This window comes from Stenella coeruleoalba (assembly GCF_951394435.1).
Source record: "Stenella coeruleoalba genome assembly, chromosome: 7".
NCBI lineage: Eukaryota > Metazoa > Chordata > Mammalia > Artiodactyla > Delphinidae > Stenella > Stenella coeruleoalba.
The window spans coordinates 99845867-99867814 of record NC_137153.1 but is presented as its reverse complement, the minus strand read 5'-3'; the positions used below and the strand labels follow the sequence as shown (position 1 = coordinate 99867814).

Here is a 21948-nt window from a genome sequence, read left to right as displayed (position 1 = left end):
TTGCTGGTGTGGTACCTCTAGGTATTTCCTGAGGCCCCATTCTTTGCCTTAATGTCATCTTGTACATTTCAAACCTTTTGAATTCTTCCTTTTAATTCCCCATTTGTTTTCTGTCCCCCTAGCAGCCCAGTTCTGAATTTTGTGTGGGTTGGGTGCAGGGAGGGATACAGTCACCACCCTCTTGTGACCCAAGGAGCCCATGATTAAAAGGAGCAACATTCCAAAGAAACCTCATTATTAGTCTCTTTGCCACCAATAAAACCAGGGGAGTTGATGTGGAATCTAAAAAAAAAAAGAAAGAATGCTACAAATGAATTCATATACAAAACAGAAACAGACCCACAGACATAGAAAACATGGCTATGGTTACCAAAGGGGAAAGGGGGGAGGGATAAATTAGGAGTTTGGGATTAATATATACACACGACTATATAAAAAATAAACAACAAGGACCTACTGTATGGCACAGGGAATGCTACTCAATATTTTGTAATAACCTATGAGGGAAAAGAATCTGAAAAAAATAGAAATTATGTATAACTGAATCACTCTGCTGTATACCTGAAACTAACACAACACTGTAAATCAACTATACTTCAATTTAAAAAAAAAAAGGAGGGCTTCCCTGGTGGCGCAGTGGTTGAGAGTCCACCTGCCGATGCAGGGGATGCGGGTTCGTGCCCTGGTCCGGGAAGATCCCACATGCCGCAGAGTGGCTGGGCCCGTGAGCCATGGCCGCTGAGCCTGCGCGTCCGGAGCCTGTGCTCCGCAACGGGAGAGGCCACGGCAGTGAGAGGCCCGCATACCGCAAAAAAAAAAAAAAAAAGGAAAAAACCACAGGGGAGTTGAACTAGGGGGTAGTGGCCACAGGCCCCCTCCAGCGCCCCACTGATACTTGACATCACAGAGCAAAAGGCCTGCATACCTGTCCTCTGCTCAGAGGTTAAGGCCTCACATTGGTGGGTTTTCGGGGAGAGCCTCCTCAGTAAGAACCACCCCTGAATTCTTTCTACTCTGACCGTATCAGACTCTGCGTACTGCTCTCTTGCGTTTCCAAAGCCTGAGCGCCCACCAAATCTCGGTCCTTTGTATCCTGACTCACCTAGCGCTGCCTGATGTCCCCCAGGTGTTAGCAGTGACTGATGGAAAGAGGACCAGGACGCTGAATCCACAGCCAATCACAGCTCTACTGCTCCTGGTTCCTGGGGGGCACCCCTGGGACAGCAAGATTTCTTCCTGATTAGCTGGTGAGCTGGTGGCCGAATATTGGACTGAATGACTCCTCTCACTCAGCCTGAGGGTGTGTGGCCTCCTTGACTCCTTTCCCTGGACTCCGCTTCTGGTTCCTTGACTCCCTCATCCCTTGTTTTTTGCTACAGCTTTCATTGTGGTGTGATTTACATACCAGAAAATGTACTCATTTCCAAGTGTACAATTCAGTGATTTTCAGTAAATGTAAAGTTGTGCAACTGTCATCATAATTCAATTTTAGCACATTTTCATCACCCCATTTGCAGTCGCTTCTGGTTCCTTTTTGGCAACAGGGATGCCTCGGTCATCTTCTCCCACCATCTCCTGGGAGAACTGATCCCAAAGGAAAGAGCCCAGAGGGAGTTCGTTCAAATAAAGACACTTCTTTGCTGCTGCCACCAAAACCCAGCTCTCCCCCAAGATCTGAGCCCCTGTCACGACCTCAGCCTCGGTCCATGAGAGCCCCTCGTCCTGGAGAGCATAGTGGGAGGAGGTCACCCAGGCCCACACACATCATCAGATCTACTGGACCTTGTATGTGAAGTTGCCGATGTGCATTTTTACAGGAAGAGTGGGTAAGAGTAACAGTTGAATCAGAGTGCCCAGGTTCAACTTCAAGCGCTACTGTTTACCAGCCCCATGGCAACCGTTCCCTGACATGTCAAATGGAAATCAACATAGTACACCCCAGGGAATTCCCCGGCAGTCCAGCGGTTAGGACTCAGCGCTCTCACTGCCAAAGTCCCGGGTTCCATCCCTGGTTGCTGGACTAAGGTCCCGCAAGCCACGTGGTGCAGACAAAAATATCCCAACCCCCCCCAAAAACCAGAAGAGTACATCCCATGGAGTCGTAAGAAATAGATTACATTTGTGGAAATCACGGCAAGTGCCTGTCACATTCTCAGTGCTTCATAAGTGTTACCCGTTATTGTTAGAGTTTGATCCAGTTTTCAAAGGGGACCTAACCCCTTCCCATCAAAATTCAGAACTCTCACCAGAGAGAGACTGCAAGATGATGCCACACGGAAGAACAGGAGAATACAGTTGGGAAGCCTGGGAGGTTTGGGGCGAGGGAAGATTGGAAGAAGGCCTGTAAGTGGGGAGAGACAGAGAAAGAGGCAGCTGGAAAGGAGACCCTAGGAAGAGAGATGGGCCAGCGGGTGGTAAGGAAGGGCAGGAGACTGAAGGTCTGGGTGCAAGTTAGCTCCGGGATGGAGCGGCTGGAGACTGTGGGGTTGGGGGGAGGAAGCTTTCTGATTCACCTGTGGTCTCAGATGCTCTGTGAAGTCCGAAATTCTCTATTCCTCAGAGGAGAGCCAAATACAGGTGCTGGGAATGGAATGAATAATAAAAATTAGAGCCTAAGAGCCACGTGCAAAGCTTGACCTTTACTGTTTGTCCTACCGTTTGCCCCACCATCTCTTTGACCTTGGAGTCTACCTACCTCAAGAGGCATGTGTATCATTTCTGTGGGTCCTGTCAGAGTTTCCAGGTCTAGCCACGGCAGCTGGAGACAACATGGCCAAAGGAGGCACTGGGAACAGCCTGTCAAAGGTCTGCCCCGCCAGCTAGTACTGCTTTCTTGGTTCCAAATATGCAAGGAGCAGATGTGGCCCCATGGAATTAGAGGTGAGAGCGCTGGCATGCTACCCTCGGGCTGCTCGGTCCTCCAACCTCCCCCGACAGTCAAACAAGTGGCCCTCGTTTATAAAAGCACAACACACACTGGATTTTAATGAGAAAATAATTGTATACTTGCATTGAATGCCTCACAATCACTATAAAACCGAAGCAGGATAGTAACATTGAAGTGGTTAACATACACAGGAGAGCCAGATACAGAGAGTATCATTTTCAAACACAGTATTGCTGCTTTGTGCCCCCTCCTCCAAAAAAGAAAAAAAAAAAAGTCATTTGGGTAAAGAGGAACACAAAATCAAAATTGGCAGCTCACTCACTGAATGCTTAAAATTCAGGAAATTGGTTCTGTTACTACAACTGGATATAGTCACCATCTCTAAACACTTAGGCTATTTTTTTCAATACATAGTTTAATTACATCCATTCTTTAGTTGGAAAAAATGTTTAATTATTTGTCTTCTGAGACGAGTCAACACTGTCTTAGTGTTCCTTGTTATGCCTTGTGTGTGTGTGTGTGTTGTATATATATGTGGGCACTGATCTATATACTGCTTATATGTCATTGTCTAGGGCAGGCAGCATGCATGGGTGTAAAGAGGCAAGGAAACTGCATGTGTCATGCACGTAGGACACAGCCCAGCCTCCTGCCACTGACAGACCCTGTTTCCATAATTTCTGGATGAGAAAGCCAAGGAATGTCAGTCATCAGTTCCAGAGGAAAGTGAACATCTATCAACACTGCGGAATGGAATACTTTCAGGAAAGCTTTTAACATCTACAGAATCTAAACGACTGTTCGAGCTGAGATTAACAAGCTTGTGTGCTATCTGGGGGCAGGGATGAGCATCGGAGGCCAGGTTTTGGACAAGCCTCTTCTTCTCGACGGATTAGGCACGGATGACGTTCCGCCAGGGGTCCGCTGCATCTTCACGAAGTTAAAGGGGTTCATTTGGGATCCCAGAGCCTAGCACGGCGCTATGTACAAAGCCATGGCCCAATGTTTCTTAAATGAGTAAAAAACTCAAGAGCACAGAGAAAATCTGGCTCTGCTAAGGGAACTTTGATTTACATTGTAACAGGATGATACGTGAGTGGAACAAGGAAATGGACAGCAGTCATCAGAAGGCAGCAGAAGGGAACAAGCAAGGATGGAGATGTAGGGGCCACAGTTAAACGGTTTTGTGACTGTGAGAGAGTCACGCAAACGCTGCATTTGTTGCCTATCCAAAGTGCGAACCAAAGGATCCCGGCTCTGTAACTCTACATAATAAGTGTGTCTGGGTCAATCAACTGCAGTCAAAGACCAACTCATCTGCCTCTAAAGCGATTCCAGGAATTGTGTGGCCTCCTAAGCTTTCTTTTCAGCTGCCCGTTCTCTTCTCAAATGTAGTTTTAAGGTGGGTACACAGTTTTCTTCAAAACAGAACCAAAAACTTCAGGGAAGTCCTGAGCACTGTTTCCTCTTGCAAAAGATGGGGAGTTCATCTGTATCAAGTCTATGGTCACTACCAGATCCAGAGTTAGTCCAGAAATCATGAAGCATGTTTCACTTTTTGTGCAGCCCACAGAACCATTCTGTTCTCCAGGCATCCTAGCAGCTCCTGCATCCCTGGGCCACACGACGCTGCTGCTCCAACTGTTTTCATTCCCGTGCCTGTCTTGGGAACGCTGGAAATCCTCAGACAAAGCATCCTTCTTTCCCGGGTGCCCCCATTTCACCTGTCAGGACGCCTCAGCTCATTTTCCTGGGAATGTCTGTCTCCATGCCAGCCTCTCCCACCTGAAAATAAATCCCTAACGGCAGGGATCTTACTTGTTTCCTATCCCCAGCGTCTAGCACATTCTGTTGACTATTCGTTCAGAATGTTCAGGAGCATGAACCATATAAAGATGACGCCAATTATCCATCTGTAGAATTTGGCTTCAAATTGCAAGTTCCCTTGGCAGTTCCAAAGGATCCTTGTAAGTTATCAGAGTTCCATGTTTTACTGTGTGTCCACCACTCGCTTATGAATACACTTTCCCCTAACGTTGACACTAGTCTAATAAAAGAAGATAACGTTTATGAATCTACGTACAAATTTGGTGGGACTGCTACTTGTCAGGACAACACATTAGTGCTTATGACATAAAGACATAAAAACAAAAATGCATTTTAGTGAGGTCTGACTTACTTATTGCTTTTTTAAAAACCACAGTTTTAAAACAAAGGGGACGGAAAAAAAGAAGGCTGGTCAGTTTTTTTCTCATGGCCAGAACTGAAAAATTTCTCATCCAGAAATTGAGGGCATTCAATGATTGAATACCCTTATCATATTGCTTTAAATGACAGAAAGAGTAAAGCTGGTGTCCTTTAGCGTATACTAAGCATGGATACAAAGCATGAGAATAAATATGGTACTTTCCTAAATGTCAAATTACAAAACTGCTCAAAACTTTGCCATTGTGACCCATGCAAATACCATGTTAGGTCAACTTAATATTACAAATACTGCATCAGCTCGGAGCCTCTATATCCTTTTCATAAAAAAGAAATTCTCACTCACTCCTGACGCTGGCAAACAGCTTTGGAGGAAATAAGTGAACACCCTTGTCCCATGATCATCCTGGAATTTTAATCCTCACACACACACACATACACCCTTACTCATGAGCACACATGCGCTTTGCACACACACACAAAGGCATGTGTACACACACACACACACACACACACGCACGCACGCACACCACCTTTAGGATTTGTGGCTGAACCTAAGCCTGCACTTAAGTTTCTATTCTATATTTTTCTCTGTATCATCCTGAAAAATACTGGTTGCTCAGAAAAAATAATCTTTCTAACTTCCTTACCTGCCCACTCTTTCCCCCTCCCTTCTTCTCTGTCTACCTTTCGTGAGCTTTCTTTACTGTCTCTTTCTGATTGATCCAACGTATCATTCTTCCTACTCCCCTGAAGGTCCACTTTACATATAAAATATAGTTATAAACACCTCTTTATTTCTCATCGTCTACCTCTCTAAGGCAGAGTTCGCCCTTTTTTCAATTATTACCACTCTAAAAATACCCCTCCCCTCTTGAACCAAGCTGTTCAATGTGTATAGGTTTTATACATGGATATATTCCCCCATCCCATCATAAAAATAGTTGTTGCCCACTAAATATAGTTTTCATATAAAGAAACAGAATTGTGAAAACGTGTTCTCATAAACTGCAGCTCAGTCAATATCATAAGCAGACAAGATCCTAAAGCTAAAATAATCCATTTGGTTTGGCTTTCTCCCCCCCTTCCTAAACCTCCTAATGCAGAACAGGTTGTGTTTGCAACATGAAGAAATCTTGTCTTCAAAATTTGGACTGCGATCCTTAATTGCTCCCAATTCAAAACAATTAAACGGAATAGACATGGAACCATAGTTGCCTCTTCTGGGCAAATAGAGAGAGAAGCATTATTTTATAGCTGCTGGAGTAAATGGGGTTAGTCCAACACCTCTGATGCTATGATGGGTGGAAACCGGTGCAGGCACAGGGAAATATCCTCTGCTGGGTGGATGGCATCAGCTCTGTGGCTTCTCCAAATGGCCACATTACCAATGTTTCCTCATCACCCAGAGAGGCTAGTCTTGGTTCTGCCTGTAGCAACCATGTCAATTTGCTTGTAACTTCTTTGTCCTTTTGGATCAACTGTGGTCCAAACCCAGGGGATTCTTTGAGTTACAAAAAAAAAAATCCTTTCTCTTCTGACTCCCGGGAGTTCGTGTTTGATGGGTGGACTGCTTTTTTCACTTGATTTTTCATCATTGTACATTGCAACTTCTTCTGGTCTGCATAAGGATTGCCGAGTTTGTTTGCACTTTAATAAATATTCTATTAAAATGCTTTGATGTGTTGATTTCTTGGTTTCTTGGGAACCCAAGCACCAAAGAAGCTTCCTGGGTGGAAGGATGTTGACTATTCATTGTCCTCTTCCTCTTGGTTGGCATAGATCCCCGCCTCCCAGCGCAAGGCCAATGCGCTCTTTCTTCGATTAACCCGTGTGGCCTCAAGGACCTGAAGAGAGAGGGGAAAAAATTACGCAGAGTTCATGATTGTTCATTATGAACACAAACCAACTTCTCTGTTTCCTTCCTCCTTTCCCTCTCTCAACAGCATCTAATGAGGGGGAAAGTGGTAAAGCGTCTGGTATAGCTGGGAGGTAGGAGAGACGTGAAAGTAAAGGTGGCGGGGTGGGAGGTTCTGGGTAGCATTCACCTCAGAGCCAAAGTTCACTTTTGACCCATCATTTTCAGTATAGAGAGACTGAATTTTCCTGAAATGTTCTGCAAGTTTCGTTGAACTAGACCTGACTCTGCGTCAAGTTTTTAGATAACGAAGTGGATTGCTACATGCTATAGATCAGTGCAGTCTGATGGCAGTGATCTGTATCTGTGCTATCCAATATGGCAGCCATGAGCCACACGTGGCTACTGAGCATTTGAAATATGGCTAGTGTGGCTGAGAAACTAAATATCTGATTTTAACTAATTTTCATTTCAATAGCCTCATGGAAATAGTGACTACCATACTGGACAGCACAGCTATGGACAGTCTTGGTCTCTTCATAAACAAGCAGACGGGAAAGTAATTCCAAACAACTGAACCAGTGTGAATTCATTCCACCAAGCTTTGTGGACCTACCTAAGCTGTGATCATATTTATACCACAAAAATCTACTTTGGTATAATTATGCTTGAAAGAGGAATTAAGTGAAAAGAAAAAGAGCTTCTCAGGCCACTAAAACATGGAATCTGAGCATTTTGATGTAACTTCAGGGCCACAGGTGCTGGTAAAGGAAGTGAAAGGTGACACATCAAGGACAAATAGGCTCACCACCATCGGGGTGAGGCCACCCTCCCTCCGGCTCCCCAGAAGAGTCTGTGGACCCCAGGGGGGATCCTTCACCAGTCTGCTCCAGCTTGAGTTTGGTCCAGATGACATCCAGATGAATGACATTTAGGTTGCCAACGCAGGAGAAATGGCTCAATTTCATGACACTGCACCGAAAGCAAGCCCCTGCATGCCAACCAGTTAAATGACTGTGGCATTAGCTTAGGATGTGCAGTTTCTGAATTTAAAGTCTAGCAGAGCCAACACTAGTTGGTTATCCAACCAATAGGCGATGAAGTCTTTGCTTATTCTGAGAACAATCATTCTGGCAAGGGACAGAGATGCTGGCAACTCCAGAGAAGCAAGGAGAGGCAGGTTTACCGGCAGTGATGGGAGCCCAGACGTAAGCAAATTCTGGTCAGATTAAAGGTCTGGGCAGGGAGCGGGCATCTCAACTTGCTTCTCTACACCTCTGACAAATGCATGGACTTCCCAGAGCAGCAGTGTCTTTCCTCCAGGAAGGCTTCCCCGGTCCTCCTAGCAGGGACGGCTTTGACCGGATGTATAGGACACAACTCAATCATGTCTCCTGAAGGAATGTTCACCAGGAAGCACGTAAACCATGCCCTAAAGTGTTGGTGTGTAAACATATCATGGTCACCTAGTCAACACCTAAGAATAACAAATCAGTAGGAGGAAAGCATGTTTCCAAGTCTGGTAGAGTTAAACAGTAGACTCTTCTAGTCAAGGCCTGGTAACATGGTACTGGAAGGCAGTGAGGAACTGGAACTGCAAGTCCTGAGCTTTGTTTCCAGCTCTGTGCCTGTCGTTCATGGCATCTTGAGTCTCAACTTCCTTTATCTGTAAAACGGACACAACACCTGCCCTATTTCACAGGCTCTCTCAGGAAGCAATGCAGCCTCTGAAGTCCAGGCAGGTCTAAGTTTAAATCCTAGTAACTATGTGACCTTGGGTAAGTTTATTACCCTGTGCCTCAGTTTCCTTATATGTAAAAAGAGAATAATAAAAACCATAGTACCGAGGTGGTCTGAGGAATAAATGAGGCAAATAAATGAGGCAAAGAATTTACCAAAGTTTCCAGGGCATAGCAAATTCTTAAACAATAACTACGTATTTCTCTCATCATGTGAAAGGGCTTTATAAGCAACCACGTGGTATTCAAACATAAGACGTTTCGACAAGGAGCTCTACATTGTGTAAAACAGTCATATGCTTGCCTTGCAGACTGTACATACAAACTGAAAGGTTTACATAAGAGCCAAAAATAAATCTAAGGTTCTGAAAAAAATAGTCCCTGTCAATTTCAGATGTCCCTTGTCTTGTATTTGGGCCCTATTTTAATTCTCAATCATCTTGAAATTTTTAATTTACTCTGTTCTTTGGGAACTCATTTCAATCCATCTATCCATCCATCTTACAGCTATTTATTGGGTTCCTACCAAGTGTCGGGCACAGGGCTTCATGTGCAGGATAGAACAGTCTCTTCCCTCCTCCAACAGGCCTTTTGAAGATTCAAAAAGCCAAGCCCTGGGCTTCCCTGGTGGCGCAGTGGTTGAGAGTCCACCTGCAGATGCAGGGGACACGGGTTCGTGCCCCGGTCCGGGAAGATCCCACATGCCGCGGAGCGGCTGGGCCCGTGAGCCATGGCTGCTGAGCCTGGGCATCCGGAGCCTGTGCTCCGCAACGGGAGAGGCCGCAGCAGTGAGAGGCCTGCGTACCGCAAAAAAAAAAAGCCAAGCCCTTGGGGAAGGTATGTGAATGAGCATTTATTCCACAATTCAGAGTACTGTGTGTGTGAGTGAGTGTGTGTGTGTGTGTGAATAAAGCTCTAGCAAATCTAGAACTTTTCTTCTAGATTTCTACATATTAACTTTATTTCCTAAAGTCCATTCCTCTCCTTTCTGGGTTAAAAAAAGCACTTGCCTCTGGGGCTCTGGTAAACACTTACATCACAGGTACCATGAACCAGCTACGGGTTTTAATCCTCGCCTCTGTTCTATGGGATTCACACTATGAATTTCACATATGAAGAAGCTGAAGCACAGAGAGGTTTAAAATAATCTAACGTCAGTTAGTAGGAGGAAGAGCTAACATGTGAACCCGGAACTCTGGGTGCAGAGTCGATGCTCTGGGCCGGCATGTTCCACGGCTGCTCAGTGGCTGGGGGGGCGTACGGAGGAAGAAGCATCAGAAAGGGCAATAAATACACTCCACAGGAATGGAGAGAGAAAAACATAAAAAATAATAATAATACGAAGACCTGATTTAAGATTTTATCGTTTTCACAAATTAAATCAGATTCAGGTCTGGTGGGAGAAAAAGAAAATCAATTCTCTTTGAACAATCCTCTAGTATTAATTTTTCTCTCCAGTGCTTAGGGAATTCAAGTGAATCACTTCAGTTTGAGCAGCAATCAACCTAGATCATTTTATTCTGGGATATAAAACAAGAGACAGGTACGTTAAATAACATTTATATTAATATTTTATCCCTCATATCTTCCACTGAAGGCAGACAGGGCCCAGTCTTATCTTCCTTGGATGTATTTGACCAGATTTTCATCAATCTTACGTTGACTCCAAGGGGATGTGGGCTCCTAGGGTCTAATTCTTAAACCAGCATTTCCTCCCTGAGACCCACAATTAGACACTGAAGAAGGTCCATGTAGTGATATTTTCAATATTCACTTTACAGTTTGTGAAAAGAACCTACTGATAAGAATCAGCTCACGTCTACAGTGAACCATAATTGTTTTGCTAAATATGGAGACGTGAAATATACACTGTGCTATAGGTTATTAGCACAGCCAGTTTGAAGAGTAGTTTGCAATAGGTGGTGAACGGGAGGACGGGTAAGCCCTATAACCAGTACTTTTACCCCTAGATATATTTAGAGACTTTCTTCCATAGGTCGCACAAAGAGCTGCGTAAAATAACATTCATTGACTCATTGTTTGTAATGGCAAAGAAAAGTACAACCTACATTTCCATCACTAGAAGAATGAATAAACAGATATGTATTCATTCAATGGAATACTATATACGGCAATTATAATGAGTGAACTAGAGCCATAAGTATCAACATGGACACATCTAAAAATGATGCAGACAGGATAAAGAGTACAGGATACTACAATATGATCTATTTATAGAAAGTTCGAAAACATGCAAAACCATTAGATATAATTTATGTACATAGACATACGTAGTACAAGGATAAAAACATGCATGGAAACAATCAACACCAAACTCCAGAAAAATTCCCTCTCAAGAGGGAAAGAAATGGGAGCTGGGAGAGGTAACAAGAGGGCTTGAATGGTATTTGCAATATTAATTTCTTTTTAAAATATTAAGCAAATATTATGAAATGATAAGAATGCACAAAGCTGGCTAGGGGGCTTTATTATTTTACTTTGCCATATCCTTGACACATTGGCATGCAGCTCCATGGCATCAGGGACATCGTTCAGGTGACTGCTGTCTTCTCAGAACCCAGAAAGTGCCTGATGTGTAGTAGGATCTCAATAAATTGTCAACCAGGTTAATGAATAAATGATTCTCTACAATTCTGTATATTTACAATAATTCTTTTAAAATAAAAATACAATGCTCTAGAAATAAAAAATATAAAAGCCAGTATGCTTTCTCATATAAATAAGTCAATATATATGTGGAAAAAATTAAAATATTGTGCTTTTTCATAGCACAGGTTTGTGAAATCTGTGTAAAGGGAAGTTGTAGGGGAAAGGAGGCAGCTTGGGGGAAATTCAATGCTTAAAAAAGCTTCCAAACCAAAAGTACAGGTTTAAAGATGGAGGTGGGGGGGAGAGGGGGGGCTGCGTTGGTTCGCAGTAGGAATAAGTTATCCTAAAGTGATGGCATGGAGCTCTCTGGGTTTGTGTTAAGGTAAACAAAGGACTGATCCCAACCGACAGCCCAGTCCTCTTGAGCTGCACGGTTTTCTAACCAGACCAGAGTAGATTTGCTGTCAGTGCCTGAAGAAACAAACAAACAAAAATCCAAACAGCCCATTGGTCGTACCCTCTAGTGCAAACATCTTCCAGATCCATGAGCAAGACAGAATCTTCTCCAACCCAGAGCACAGCACAGCAAAGCACAGCCGCGTGTACCACTGTTGCATGGACACTAACATTTCAAGGCAATCACCTCATTCAGAAAAGGCAGGGAGAAAACCCCATGAGGAAATGGCAAACCACGACAGCATGCACCTGGGTCAGGCATGCAAGAAGACCAAGACAAACAAGTGGAAAAGTACCTCGGAAGTCACCTTGCAAGACAGTAACTTAGAGGTGTACTGGCAGAGAGGGAAAAACCAGGGTTAGTACATGGCAGAGACACACTCACAAAACGCCCCCCAGCTGGGAACTGGCACCACGCCGGTGAGGGGGGAGGGGACACAAGAGGGGAGGTAACATCAGGAGACCAGGACACACCCACACCAAGACTTGCTTCATCTGATATTCGTTTATTTAAAAGTCTGTATCTTTTGCAGCAAGTAGATACCCTATTATTCCTCCATAAAAATATCAGATAAGCCATACTTCGTTAATTCAAGATTTGTCGCTTCCATCTTCTGTGCTTTGAATTAACAAGATTCTTTCCCCCCTGGGTTGTATGCAACCAGCTGCCCGCCAGCAAGATCCTTAAGGGCATTTTGGATTTGTTAGAATCTACTGCCATCTGTGGACAAACAGCCCTTCCCCTACCTGTAGGCGTCTCTGAACCCCAAAGTAGTCTTGTAGTCTGTTGTCCCGTGAAAAGAAGACCCTAACCACAGACAGGGATGGTCTGAATGCGAGGTTTGCAGAGGCAGATTCTCTGGAGCTGCTCTAAGGATGGCACTGCGAAGGGAGACCAAGCAGCCTCCCTCATCACGACCTCGCGGGTCCTAAATAAGTTCCTGAAAGTGGAGTGATTAAGTAGGAACTAAAATGATCCTTTAGTTCCTATAAAGGAAACTAAAAGTCACTACAAGAAAAGCTCAGAGAAAAAATGTCCCGGCTGTGGGTAATGAGTTAGAAGGACTGACTCTGGACAGCCTCCTCCAGAATAGTGGTCATGACCTTGCATGTACACTCACGACCTTAGAGGCACTGATTGGTTTCTGGCATGGTGACCATGCCAAAGAGCCCACTGGACTGGATAGGAGGGATCGTATGTCTGTGATCACTGACTGTTTCTTAGGTACTGCACTTGAAAATCACAGCTCTGGGGCTTCCCTGGTGGCGCAGTGGTTGAGAGTCCACCTGCCGATGCAGGGGACACGGGTTCGTGCCCCGGTCCGGGAAGATCCCACATGCCGCGGAGCGGCTGGGACCATGAGCCGTGGCCGCTGAGCCTGCGCATCCGGACCCTGTGCTCCGCAACGGGAGAGGCCACAACAGTGAGAGGCCCGCGTACCGCAAAAAAAAAAAAAAAAAAAATCACAGCTCTGTAATGATTAGACTGATGACCGGGGGCTGATCAATGTGGAGTGCTCGTCTCCTTTGCACCTTCCCAGGGCATGTGTGAGAACCCGAGAGAGCTGGGGGCACAAAGCATCACTGATGTTGGCTCCCATACAGCCTGCGGTGGCGGGGGTGGGCACTGGAGCCAGACGGCCTTCCTCCATCCACCCAGTGAGAGTTTGGCTAGAACTCCCAAAGGGTGTCCTGGTCTAGAAGGAAGTGTGTGCCAGGAATTCTTGGAAAAGCAGTGACTGCCAGCCCCCAGCTTGGACTTAACCCAGGAATCAAAGAGGTCTTCTTTTATTCCAAGACAGGCAGGGAAGGCTGAAAGCCCTCTCAGTAACTATTCTGGGGGCAAAAGAGGAAGAAAGAGAACACAGGAAAAACCCACCTAGATTGTGTGCTAGGAGGAAGGATGGGGCTCAATGTCCAGGAGGCTGTAATCTGGACTCAGCCCAGCACCCCCTCAACTGAGAAAGGGAAAGCAAATCTACCAAACAAGTTCAAGAGCACCCCTGACTCAAGAACTCATTGTCTTCTGAGGCTCAGGTCAGACTGCGGGGGAAAACTGGCCAGAAAAACAGTGTTGCCTCAGTATCCTTCCTTTGCAAGGTACCAAGAAACCCTACAGGAAACTATGATTCATCAGGCCATTATGAGTTGCATGACTGACCAGAGATGGCATCAGGCCCAGATAAGGGGACATTTCCACTTAAGATAACGTTTCCAGATAAAAGAAACCTCCACTGAGAGCAGGACGGTTGCATCTGGGTGGGCAGCGTGTGTGTTGCACAAAAACACCAGGCTGGGGGGATGGATGGGGTTGAAGCTCAGACCCCCGACTCCCCTCACCACCCGTGTAGCTGGTGCAGGACTGCATCCACACAGAGTTTTGAAAAAGGGTGCCTTTTGCTAATTCTCACAAAGGCCCTGTATAGGCTGGGAAACAGCCCAGGGTAAGGCGTGTCGGTGGAGGTTAGCAATCCTCCTACCCCCAGGTTAGCCAAGGGGTCCCTTAAGAGGTGGAGCCTGGCTCAGCCCTGAGCATGGAGACACTCATCAGGGACCACCCCATGCAGAACAAGGAAGCCAGCCCCGGCGGATGAAGACTGTCGCTACTCAAGGGTTATCTCAAGGCCTGAGCTGGGAACGAGGATGGCCGTTTGGGGGTAACCTTTTCAGAAAAGCGGCTTTTTCTGGTTCCTTGTCATTGACTTTGTCACCAACTGCAAAAGGAAGCGAAACATCCACAGGTGACTTCATACGACAGGTGACTTCATACGACTACTATAGTGACTCCTGGGCAGACATTCCCAGAGAGAGATTCATGATTTAATGTTCCATCTTCCATCATTCTCTGAGCCCTCACTGGGCTTCCAGCAGGAGAGAGGCCAGCTAAGAACATGAAAAAGACTACTAAATACTGCACGGTTGTCCCCACCCCACCCCCTGGCAGGGATCCCGGGAGCCAGAGGCCTCCCTCCTGTCCTGCAGGTGATATTTTATCAAATGGGAGAGTGGAAGGGTCCTGAACTGGGGACAGGACTCCAGACACCGTCGCTGCTCTGGGGCGGAGGGATGCTGTACCTGTTCTGCTGGTGAGGATGAGGTCTTTTTCCCCAGGTAGGTTGGTGAAAGCTACTCATGGAAACGCGGGCACAGCTTCATTTGCCTTCCCTCTCTTTCTCTTTCTCTCCTTCACGCTCACTGACATCACTGTACCCAGCGCATCACTACGCATACATCCCAATTACCCCACTTTGTTTTTAAGTCTACCTTCTCCTTGGGAAGTACAGCAGATAAGAATGCTTCTCATTCAATTCAGAAAGAGCCTGCTGCTTCCTATGGGTGAACACGTGGTTAGGTCCTGATCACGCGTGAGGGACTCATAAATGCTGCCAACTGACTTTTTGGAAGGAATATTGGCAGGTGGAAGTGCCGGGTGACACTGGACCCAGGTGAGCCAAGTGAGGTTCATAGCGGGTGGAGGATCGAAGAAGCCACAGCTTGCCCTGGGGACAGTGTATGTGGACGAAGCCAGGAGAGCAGAACTACCAACCTCTGGAGCAGGGAAGCCAGTTACAACACAACTCAAGCTTCAAGCCATCCAGCTGCCCCCTATGACTATCCTTCTGGTATGAGAGACCATTAAAGAAGGGGCCACAGATCAACTAGGAAAAGAGATGAACTTCAACATATTCTCCAGTGATGGATGACGACACAACAGAAAGATCCCCTGAACCAAAAGAACTAAGACAGGTTAACAGGCGGCTCTGAAATGAAGTCTCACTGATGAGCATATATTTATTTTAGAAGCAATTGAAGTATGTTTTTTTTTTGGGGGGGGGTGGTTTTCCAGATTTGGGTCTCTTAAAAGAGGATATAGTGGGTTGGATAGATTATTTTTTCTGTTCCTAAGAATTTTCAACAGCAACAAACTTGGTTCTCTTGTAATATCAACAACAGTGCAAAACACTTGGCCTTGAATTTGAGATCTGGGGATATTAACAGCTTGATTAGTTAGCAGGTTTCTTTCTTACCCGAAATGTTAATTTACTTGAGAAAAATAGAGACAGGAGGCTATCACTTCACTGTGTAAGTGAAGGGCAATCAGTATGTTAAAAGGCTGATTCTAGGGCTTCCCTGGTGGCACAGTGGTTGAGAGTCCGCCTGCCGATGCAGGGGACACAGGTTCGTGCCCTGGTCCAGGAGGATCCCACATGCCGCGGAGCGGCTGGGCCCGTGAGCCATGGCCGCTGAGCCTGCGCGTCTGGAGCCTGAGCTCTGCAACGGGAAAGGCCACAACAATGAGAGGCCTGCGTACCGCAAAAAAAAAAAAAAAAAAAAAAAAAGGCTGATTCTAAGCAGCTTCCTTCATGAAAAGGGAAAATCCAACCTGGTTGACATTCACCAGGTGGCTGCCTGAGTGTTAGTGTGTCAGCCTCTGCCTATGAAATGAGTAACTTCACTTCTGGGTATGGTGTTTTCCCCTAACACCTGCACTTCAACACAAAAGGCATGCACAAGAGATACAGAGAGTGTGCTTCCAAATCACTCAGCTGGGTCACAGGCAAGTGGCCCATTGCTTCTTTTCCATCTACACATCCCAGCTAACTTCCACCAAAGCTGCTGATGTATGGTGTGGAATCATTGAAGAAAAGCCCCTTATAGCCCTAAGCTTCAAGGGGGTCACAGACTCCAGAAAATACCTAAAAAAAGGGCTGAAAAGAAGAGCCGGATAAAGTGACTTCGTGGACAGAAAAGGTCCTACAGGCTCAGAGAAGGAGCCCCGGCAGTTGAAACCTCAGCAGCAGCCATTAAGGGCCAGGCCCATCCCACTGTACAATACAGGGAACAGCCCAGAAATATTCCAGCCCAACAGAGGAGCTGGGCCAGTATTCCAAGCAATTTAGGCCTCAAACCCAAGTGAGAGGAGACTGAGACACACCAAGCGGGTCATTCAGCTGCCATAGGTGTGTCTGCTTGCTTTCTTTACCACTAAGTGTTCAGTATCTGGCTTCAACTCCAGAAAACCTTTAACTCAGCCAGCTTGGATACGAGAGGCAGTGAATCAGCACGGAATTCCTACTGTGCGCCCCATCGCATTCAAGTGTAAAGCGACCAAATAATTTAGCATCCAAACTGGGGCACTTTTAAGAGGGAAAGGAGATGATGCTATTAATAATTACTCCAGGACAACAGGCATAAACCAGGACTATCCTGGGTCAACTGGGGAGTATCCTCAACCGAACCAAGCTATTTGGGGGGAGGAGGTAGTTACCTCAATAAATGCTAATGGATTCCAAGGAGGTTGGCACGGACCCCTGAGGCTGATCCCCAGGCTCCTGGCTGTGCAGGCTGTGGACAGCACTGGCTCTTAAGCCGCTTACTGGAGAAAGAAACCACAGAGTAGACGACTTCCTTTGTGGTTGGTGGGAATGTCACGTGCAAAGTTCTCGGGGTTGAGGGTAGCAGGGTAACTCTGCGGTTTTTAACTGTCATTTTAAGTGCCTCTCTCCTGCCAGACTGTACACACCGGCTTGGTAACAGCCCAAAACATACTGTCTTCCGAGCACTGTGTACCATTTATAGGGATCGCCCAGAGCAGACACTGAAGGAATAGCATCGTCACAGTTCTCTAGAGAAATAACATCTCTACAGAACAGGCGAGCGATGGCTGAGATCAGCTCCCCGGTGCCTGCGGGTGATTTCAGGGAGCTCGTGTCCTTCCTCCCGCATTGCCCCTGCGCGGTGTCTTTCTACACACACACCCCACACCTCACGCACTAGCCGTACCAGTAGACTCAAAACTAGAACTTGGCAGCCAAAAGACCCACTCTTTGCATGATCAAAGTTTTTGAGAACAAGGCAAAACCCCCAACCCAACTGCAGGCATGTTAAACCACACGTTTGAAAACTGGTGCCGGAACCCCAGTGCCGGCCAGACAACCGCACACACATCCATGCCTGAACCGGAGTACCGTACGCCGTACTGAAATTCACCCTTGGACACGCAAAAGAGGAAAGGAGGAGAAACTTACACTACTATCATCCATTCTCTCGCGCCTTTTAGATTTGTGTGTCTCATAGTCTTCCATGAGGGTCTGCATCAGATTCTTGGGCCGCTGTGATCCGGCAGCCTCTTCGGGGGCTAAGTCAGGCTGCAAGCTGGGACCTTCAGGTGTGGGGGATGGAGGAGGTTGGACTTTCTCTATTTTCCCTGAAACAACACGAAGAGAACACCCTTTCTAAGCTTGTCTGGTCACGACTGCTTTCGAAAAGAAGAGAAGAACACTGGCAAAAAAAGCAACCTCTGACATACCGAGGGGTACCAGAATGATGGTTAAGTGCAGGTCATTTTATTACAGGGAACAATGTGCTTAAGGATTAATGTCACAAACCCATCCAACAAAGACCTCAAGGAAACCGGTTTTAAAGTCAGTCAGACCAAAGAGGGCTCTCAGGCACTCTGCAGATATATGCCAGACAGACAGACAGACAGACAGACAGATGCTGCCTCCAGTTGTTTTGGGGACAAGTATTCTATCACAGATCATACAATCAGACTGTCAGAGGTGGCGGTGCCTTTGAACCTTAAAGACCCATTTCTTACAGATAAGGAAAACTTAGGCTCGACAAAGGGAAGGCTGTGCTGGGCCACCAGGAGCTGGCGATGGTATCCAGGTCTCCTGGTTCCCTTCCCTCTTTCTTCTCTTTCAGAGGTCACCAATGGTCAGATGACCAGCCTGGGTTTTTTGTATGGACAACACATGTTGTAAAACCTCTGAACGAGAACTAAGCTGTTCTTCCCAGGTCACTCCAGTCTTACACTGGCCAGCTTCATTCTTCACCTTACCTGCCACGGTCCTGAAAGCACTTAGGTTTGAGATCCCGGATCTTAAGGAATGAATGCCAACAACAGCAGCTTCAATGTTGTAGAAAAGGGGTGCGTCAGACTTGGGAAAGGTGAGGTTTTAGTTTTTGAGATGCCATACAGGTATTCTCAGCATGAGAAGATTGGGTCCACAGTCATCCACAGTGGTGCGGTGATGCCAGGCACTGTCACTAAGACCGCCTGCATCCCACCCTCTTGGGAAATGCCTTCTGGCCAATGAAGGAGTGGGTTATATTGCCAGAGCCCCAAACGCACCTCTGAGAAGTACCTTCAGGTGCAACAGTCATGATTTTTCCAACTATGCCCCTTATGGGAGACACAGCTAGGGTCTCTGAACAAGGAATGTGGAGAAAACACACAAAATAAATGGATATTTCAAGCACAAAAGTTCAGAAACCACCAGGGGAGGGTAAAGACCCATTTGACCTCCTCCAGACCCAAGATGAAGACAGCTCATCTTTCTTTGCCTCACTCCCCCCAAGACTGCCTGATGGAGCTGGAATCACAAGTGAAGCCTGGGGTCCATGTCTCTGAGTGGGTGGCTATAGGACTTTACTGGGCATAGGTCCTTTGATGGGAGTTGGGAAGCCCCCCGGAGTTCAGGAAGCCCGAGTTTTAATTTCTGCTCTTCCATGAACCAGCCATGAGGTTGGCTGTAGACAATCATGTAATGTTCCCCCTTTAATCTTGAGCTGATCACTTAAGTTCTCCAAGTTTCAACTTCCCTAGCTAGAAAATGAGAATTTGGGGAGAAGTTGTCTTGGAAGTCCATTCTAACTCAAACATTTTGCTATTCTACCAAATACATTTGGCAAGAAGATCAACCTTTATTGATTAAAAAATACATATATATGGCCAGCACATTTGGCAGTTAGGTGGGGAAGTGGTTTTTAATACACAGACACTCCATTTAATACACAGACACCCACCATTACATTAGTGAACTTAGTGAAACTCATTGCTTTGACCTCAATTACCCAGATCATCGATAAAAAGTCTTTTGATATTAACAGTAAGGTTACAAATATTTTAAGGTCTTCAATCTTCAAATTCTCTAGAAACGGTTTCTATTTTTTATTATGGAAATCGGGGAATGCTATCATGACACCTATGGACCCATCAACTATATTAAACATTTATCAAGATTTTACCACCCTTGCTCCATCTGTCCTGCCTGCCTGCCTTCCTCCCACCCTCCTGTACTAAAATATTTAAAGCAATCTCAGACCTCAGGCAATATTACCCCTGAATACGTAGTGTGTATCTCTAAAAATTCTGATTGACTTTTATTTTATTTTTAACTTTTATTTATTTATTTATTTATTGGTTGCGTTGGGTCTTCATTGCTGCACATGGGCTTTCTCTAGTTGCGGTGAGCGGGGGTTACTCTTCGCTGAGGTGTTCTTGGGCTTCTCGTTGCGGAGCAGGGGCCCTAGAGCGCAGGCTCAGTAGTCGTGGCGCACAGGCTGAGTTGCTCTGCGGAATGTGGGATCTTCCCAGACCAGGGCTCGAACCTGTGTCCCCTACATTGGCAGGTGGATTCTTAACCACTGCACCACCAGGGAAGTCCCTGATTGACTTTTAAAATGAAGCTTTGAGGAAACAATACAGCCCAGTGGTGAGCATGCAGTTCTAGAGCCAGCCTGCTTGGGTTTGAGCTCATTAGTTAGCAGCCAAATACCCTTAGGGCAAGTTACTTGCCTTTTTTTTGAAGTTTTTCTATCTCAGTTTCCTAATCTGTAAAATTGGTATGTTGATAGAAGTACCTACCTCATACGGTTGGTACAAGAACTAAATTAATATTTATAAAGTTAATATTTAGAATGGCAAGCATCCAATGAGTCTAGTTAGTATTTATTTGGAATCTCAAAGAACAATATGTCTATGGAGTAAGAATGAGCAATTTCATGGGAAATTCTGCATAAAAGTTTCACAACTCTTCTAAAACTAGATATAGATACCACATGACCAGGTTGGTCACTTTCTAATTGACCTCTCAAGTGTCCAAATCATCTCCCACCAGCCAACCCTCCAGCATTAAACTTCTAGAAAGCATAGTACATATTCAGTGCCTCTAACTTCACCCTTTCACATATACCACCCCTGCCTCATAATACTTTGTTTATACTTCTGGGAAAGCCTTTTTCACATACTGACTGTATCAATCGGGTTGTTTAAGCTTTTCTTCTCAATAAAGCTGTAAAGTCACCTGAAGATAGGGACCATTTCAATCGGCTATGAATCCCCCTAACTCATTTGAATGTAAACTCCATTAGAGGAGGACCTTGTCTCTCCTGGTCAATGCTGAATCCCGCAAGGCAGGAGTTCAGGCTGTTGAATGAATCAGCAAGTCCATTATGAAATATACAGAGCAGCCACTTATTAAATGCTTGTGGATTGGGACAGAATTCCCAATACAGAATCTGAGCAAAGTGTTTAAACGCCTTCACCAAAGCACATGAAATAAAACCATCTTGGTCTACAGAACCACAGACGCGATGGCTTTGGAGTAATAACAAACACGTTTATATGGCATTTCATTGATAGGCTTCATGTCATTTGATCCTTACAACCACCCTGGGATGTAGTCAGGGTGAATGTCATGACATCTCTGAACAATTTAGACCATGGAGGCTCAGATGCTTAACATCAATCCAAATTACATTAGTTAGTAACAATCAGAGTCAGGTCTGGAACCCAAATTGTGTTGACTGTTGCTAAATTATATAATTGGATGTGTGCTGAAAGAGAATCGTAAAGAGCGTGAAAAGTTACTATAAAGAAGTGGACATTTTCTGCTCATTTCTTAGTATGCCAGCAAAATGAAACCCATCCCCGGAGCAAGTTTTGCCGGTTACAGCCACTAGAGGTCACATGAGTAACAGGAACCAAAGACCAGCTTAGCGGGTCTGGAGCAGTGTCTTCCAAAGAGAAGGTGGCTGAGAGGTCCTGGAGAGAACAGAAGAGTTCAGATAACCAAGGCCACATCAGAGCCTCAGGAGAAGCTGTCACAGGTCTCCAGAGAAAGGGAGCCCCAACCCCGGACTTCTGGGCTGGTTGACATCTGGGGAAGTCGGCTTGGCTGGCCTTCTCTACCGTGATCTCCAAGCACCCTGCCTCCAGCACGGTTCCAACCATGACTGGAATTCTCACGCAATCTTAGGAACCACACAGGCCATCAAAAAGCTGGAGAGGGACCTAGCTTGCAGCCTAATCGAGTTTTCTCTTTGATTAGGATGGTGAAAAAACTTCTCGTGCTCTTCCACCAGTAACAGACACTGCAGACACCAGCACTGTTCGGGCCATGGGG

The 21948-nt window shown here is 45.8% G+C and overlaps 1 protein-coding gene across 12 annotated transcripts in view; it reads right to left on the bottom strand.

Moving 5' to 3' along the window:
* Positions 1-2933: 2933 nt before the first annotated feature.
* Positions 2934-21948, bottom strand: part of PALM2AKAP2 (PALM2 and AKAP2 fusion) — a 619204-nt gene continuing 600189 nt past the window's right edge. For 11 of the 12 annotated variants that reach the window (XM_079926224.1, XM_079926225.1, XM_079926226.1 and 8 more), the window contains 2 exons: positions 17785-17963; positions 2934-6939 (listed from right to left, as the gene is read on the bottom strand). In XM_079926224.1, the coding sequence (XP_079782350.1) occupies positions 6841-6939; positions 17785-17963 (278 nt within the window). In that variant the 3' untranslated portion in view covers positions 2934-6840. The remainder of the gene's footprint in view (positions 6940-17784; positions 17964-21948) is intronic. The other variant, XM_079926227.1, reaches the window with a different exon arrangement.